The 5,757-nt window shown below is 40.4% G+C and overlaps 1 protein-coding gene across 1 annotated transcript; it reads right to left on the bottom strand.

The window, feature by feature from the left end:
- Positions 1–399: 399 nt before the first annotated feature.
- LOC126369039 (protein yellow-like) lies at positions 400–5,048 on the bottom strand. The gene is made up of 4 exons (XM_050013325.1): positions 4,944–5,048; positions 3,619–3,790; positions 2,719–2,900; positions 400–1,768 (listed from the first exon to the last, which is right to left on the bottom strand). The coding sequence occupies exons 1-4, from the start codon at positions 4,945–4,947 to the stop codon at positions 819–821; spliced, it is 1,308 nt and encodes a 435-aa protein (XP_049869282.1). The 5' UTR covers positions 4,948–5,048; the 3' UTR covers positions 400–818.
- Between the last annotated feature and the right edge of the window lie 709 nt (positions 5,049–5,757).

The raw sequence follows: 5,757 nt of genomic DNA, 5'->3' as shown, positions 1-5,757 counted from the left end.
GGTGGCTGCAACTGTTATGATTTCAAACTCTAGTTCTGAAGGCAACGCGTTTGTTGCATAATTTAATCCTACATATCCGCTGCTAAAAAGTGATTTGATAATGGCTATACGTCTTATTTGAATACACACAACATACGCATGATTAAACTAGCTGATATGCGTTTCAAAAAAGGGATAAAATATCATGAAAAATTTCATGAATGTTGATACTTATTCACTTTCGGCCATGTTCTGTACTTAGGTACAGACGTGAAGAAAACGTGAAAAGTGGATATGCATAGCCATAAATTATAAGAAATCAATAGATATTTTCATTTTATAATTATTTTATTAAAGTACAAATTTGCAAATAACAACAAAGTTGTTTAGAATTATAACAGTTATAAGAAAATCCAACGCTCAAAACGTTTTGTACAAAATTCATAGTTAATACCACCGCGCACTGCCTTAAAACTCAACGCCTTAAACTTTACGCATTGCAATTGGGATGTCTTGAATCTTAACGTTTACTTATTCGCCTTCTCCTAGGCTCTTAATATACGTACGAACTAATATAATAATAAATAAAATTATTGTATCATACAAAATGAGATACATGTACGAATAGAACTCCCATATTGGACTATTACGTCTTACGCTCTAATCAGTGTCTTCGCACCCATGACATGACTACGATGGTAACTTTGACTTCAATTAAATGGCCTAAACACTATTGATAACAAAAGTAATAACAGACTTTTACCCTGATCAAACTATTTTATATACATTTTAGTATGGCAATTTTAATTTTCATATTGGTCACATTATAACTCAATCATTCAATGAACCCAGCCGTGTAAAAATGATTTGGGTACGATAGGAGGTCCTTCGGGGTCGCATACTGTTCCTCTGACTGCTTCTTCGGTGTCTGCATATAAAATACGATAGTTGTAGTCATCGGAATCTAACGACCCTGCTTGGAACATCGGAAGTCGGTTCGATATCACCCATACACTTTGCTTCTGTTCCTGATCCACCTTTATGTCATTAGGGAAAACCAACGTCTCCATATTTTTTGCCACTATCCCCATTGTTGACTTTTCGTACCGCTTTTTCGTGTCCCAACATCCAACACTATCCTGTGTCACAAGTCCGTAGTACATGACTCCACGTTTGTCTATATACGAAGCAGAAGACTGCCCGAAGTCACCTCTACTATCACCGACAAGATGGAATTCTGTGCCGCTAATATTGACTCGATACGGATTTTTCAGTATATCCGTTGATACGTAGAACTCTCTGTAACTTGACATCGAATGGAAAAATAATATTCGTTCTTCAGTCTCGCGTACAGGGGAAAGTGCCAGACCGAAGATGCCATCAGCCCATTGGAAATTGAGGCCGTGGAGTGTGTAGTTGGACGCTAAGGGGTCCGGGTAGAACAGGTGATGAGAGAATCGCCAAAATTTCTCGTCGCTTTCTCTGAAGACTATCAACCCAAAACGCCAAGTATCTGCTACATACACATGCAAATCGGAGCAATCTTCTTTTCTTGTGTCGATTATTATTGTAGAAAACAAGGAATCTTGTAAGACGTACTTCGGCGGGATCACAAAACGTGTGATGAGCTGATCCGTTCGCAAGTCAAACAGAGCTATACTGGGCGGACAGATTTGCTTCGGGTTATCCTGAGAATCTATTTGGCCAGAATCCAGAACCCAAAGTCGGCCGCAAGGGTCGGCATTTACTCTAAAAACTGAAGTCAATCCGGAACAATTCTTCCCCTCACCTGAAATAACAAAACATGTTTGGTCAGTGTGAGATATATAACGCCTGCATTTATCTACTTTCAAATCAGTCGCAAAGAATAAAATATATAAGTTTTGTTTTGTTTGTGGTGTGTGTGTTAATGATCTCTTTAAAGTAAACCAAACGCTCGATGGTACGTCCAGTTGGAGTACGGTTTGAGGGAGGCGAGAGGAAGCCTCAGATGCGCGGCACGGAGGAGAGCATGACTGGTAAGTACGCGCCCGAGTTTAGGTATGTATATATGCATGTGGTTACCAAACGCTCGATGGTACGTCCAGTTGGAGTACGGTTTGAGGGGGGCGAGAGGAAGCCTCAGATGCGCGGCATGGAGGAGAGCATGACTGGTAAATACGCGCCCGAGTTTAGGTATGTATATACGCATGTGGTTACCAAACGCTCGATGGTACGTCCAGTTGGAATACGGTTTGAGGGAGGCGAGAGGAAGCCTCAGATGCGCGGCACGGAGGAGAGCATGACTGGTAAGTACGCGCCCGAGTTTAGGTATGTATATATGCATGTGGTTACCAAACGCTCGATGGTACGTCCAGTTGGAGTACGGTTTGAGGGGGGCGAGAGGAAGCCTCAGATGCGCGGCACGGAGGAGAGCATGACTGGTAAGTACGCGCCCGAGTTTAGGTATGTATATACGCATGTGGTTACCAAACGCTCGATGGTACGTCCAGTTGGAGTACGGTTTGAGGGAGGCGAGAGGAAGCCTCAGATGCGCGGCACGGAGGAGAGCATGACTGGTAAGTACGCGCCCGAGTTTAGGTATGTATATATGCATGTGGTTACCAAACGCTCGATGGTATGTCCAGTTGGAGTACGGTTTGAGGGGGGCGAGAGGAAGCCTCAGATGCGCGGCACGGAGGAGAGCATGACTGGTAAGTACGCGCCCGAGTTTAGGTATGTACATATGCATGTGGTTACCAAACGCTCGATGGTAGCCCCAGTTGGGGTACGGCTTGAGTGGCGGCGAGGGCAGGCCGCCGATGCGCGGCACAGTGGCTAGCGTGGCCGGTACGCCACGCCGCCAGCTCGGCAGCGTCACGAACACGCGCGAGCCCCACACCTCAAGGCCCAGTGGTAGCACGTTCGCTGCTACGTATTTACTGAAAAATTAATGCAAAATAATTAATTCTTCTTCTTTTTTTATGGAAGGTAGGCAAGCGTATAACCACTATCTCACCTAATGGTAAGTGACGTGGCCTTGAAAACACCCAGATTGTACTTATAATTAGCGGGAGAGAATTCTAGAGCCTAGCCGTTCTTCTTTCTTATGAGTTGTATAATAAGTGAAAAAAAAAAACTAAACTAACACCGAACTAAATAAAACTAACACACACACACACCACACTAACCAACACTAACACTAACCTAACACTAACTGAATAAAAGAGAAGGTGCAGGTCGTGTCGTATCGGGAGGTGAAGGTTTTGGCGGGAAGAAGAGAGGAATGGCGATTACTCCACCGACAAGAGCGCAGCTCTTAAATAGAGAGAGAGAGAATAACTGACATGGCTACCCCTCAGAGTCATTCTTGAACCACCCGAGACATGGTGTATGTAACGAGTACGTAGAGTACTTGCGTGCTTGCTTCAGTAAGTAGTAGCCAAGAATATTCCAAAGCGCGGAGTCATCTTATTTTGGGGAAAATCTGTTGATTTCAACTTGCAATGTCCTAATCAAACAAAAGACAGTCTCAGAAAGTACTTTTGACTCCGGACTTCTAGATCATCAGCCGATCGCTGTATCCAATAGACCAAGAAGGTTGTTACAGTATTACATGAATTGAAAACTGTCGATAGAGGAACGTATAAGATTACATACCCAGTAGCAACGGCATGCTTGCGATGCCTGAGCGTGGGGAACTCGAAGTCGATCTGCTTCCACTTGTAGAGCGTGCTGAAGGGCGGCGTGTCGATATCCGCCGGCACCGACTGCGCCTGCGCCAGGCCCAGCATCGCCAGCCATAGAGTCACTCCCGCCGCGCGTGCGCCTTCTGCAACCAAATACAAATTTATAATTCGTTTACTTTCAATGGAGGATAATTTTCCGTCAGTCAGGTGAATTCAATCTATAATGGACTGTCTCACAGTGTTTTGTTTCATATATCTCCACAGGGTATCTGTACCATTGATGCCGTAGGTCTCCCCACATAATTACGTCCAGTCACAATAACTTTGAAACTGATTCGTAAGAGTGTCAGAGTTGTCAGAGTACGCATACCTATTGTTATGAATCGTACTACAACTGCAACATTGTGATATATAAACAAATTCTTACAACGAGTGAGTGATTACATAATATTGTCAATATTACAGTTTTGGTACTTTATACATAAATATACGAGTTATCAAATTCTTGACGAGATACTTGTAATTTCTTCTCAGATAAGAACATTGGACATGCGTTTAAGAAAGTATTCCACATACTATTACCAAATAACTTTATCTTTATTCAGATTTGTCTAATCAACACTAAACTACAAGAGAAGTGTGTCAGGATCGAAGCAAATGGAATTCTATAGTCTCTGCTTACCCCGGTAGGAAATAGGCGTGAGTTTATGTATGTATGTATGTGTAACACTAAACTACCCAAGAAAATGTTTCAGTGAAATAAAATATGTATTTATGTGCTGTAAATGTATGAATGAATGCTTCTTAATGAACCAGACACCCAGACACAATGTAAAATCTATTGAGTCTGGTATCTCAACATATCAGAGGTGATGGTGGTGGTGTGGTGGTGTGTTTGTCAGACAATGGTGAATCATCTGATAAAGATGTAAAGTCCTGAAATCATTATGGTTTACGAGCAACATAAATAAACAATGAGAACATTCCCACCTAATACTGTCACCCTGAAAAAAATAATAAAGAATGCTAAAACACACTATTAAATGATTAAGGAAATTAAATGACACGTAGAAATATCAGATCTACTTAGGTATTTATAAAACAAGTACACGTACCAACTGTAGTCTAAATAGAATTAGACAATAGATCAGTATTTAATACTTTTAAAAAGGAGGTACTAGTAATTTAAGCAGTATTATAAGAATTAGATATTTAATATTGAGATTATTATATATTTTTTTTTAAATTTCGAAATATTTTAAATGTAAAATAGATATTAGTAAATATTGCACTCACTCATAATGCAGAAAAGTCTAAAAACACTGCACTACTAATGAGACGACTTAATAATTATGTCGTTGTACTATTACTTATTCCACTGAGACCGGAGTGCTCTTTCGCGGATGAACCCGCAATGACTGTATGACAAACGAATACCCATATAGTGTTGACACGATGTTTTAATACTGAATCATTATCACAATCACAATTAAGAGAACAATGATATTTTATAAGTAACGACTAAACATTCCTTGAGATTTTGCGCATTCCATGAGATAGCAAGTTTTGGGAACTTGCAATTGTTAAGTGCGTTACTTCAAGAATTAATTGATTCACATCGATAAAACGAATGTTCTATAGCCATCAATAGTACATTTTAGACGAATATAATAATTAGGTAGAATGGGCTATAAGGTCTTCAAAAATTGAGCGGCCAAAGGCATGACATGGCTAAAGTAACGACTATCTATAGTTTACGGGTAAGACAACCTGCATACTCCATTATTCGTTCTCCGATATGGATACGGATAAGATGATATCTTTATATGTATACATATAATAGTACCTTTGTATGTAAATTGAGCTAAAAGAAGGTTTTAAATATACTTAATAACAAAATTTGTGCAGGAACTTACTCTACCAAACTGCTCTATTTTCTGTCAGTTAGTCAACTGTTTCGCCGGTATAATTAGTTTCATGTCTAAGTTCTGAGTTGCTTTTCATTATTGTGAAGCTTGCTGTGGCAGTTTACCTATATCACTTGACGTGACAAGATAGTATCTACTAGATAATATGCATAGCTTTCTATTCAGAGCTGATTTACTTACTT

This window comes from Pectinophora gossypiella, chromosome 8, assembly GCF_024362695.1.
Source record: "Pectinophora gossypiella chromosome 8, ilPecGoss1.1, whole genome shotgun sequence".
Classification (NCBI taxonomy): domain Eukaryota; kingdom Metazoa; phylum Arthropoda; class Insecta; order Lepidoptera; family Gelechiidae; genus Pectinophora; species Pectinophora gossypiella.
The sequence above is the reverse complement of the archived record's forward strand: the minus strand, read 5'-3'. Positions and strand labels throughout refer to the sequence as shown.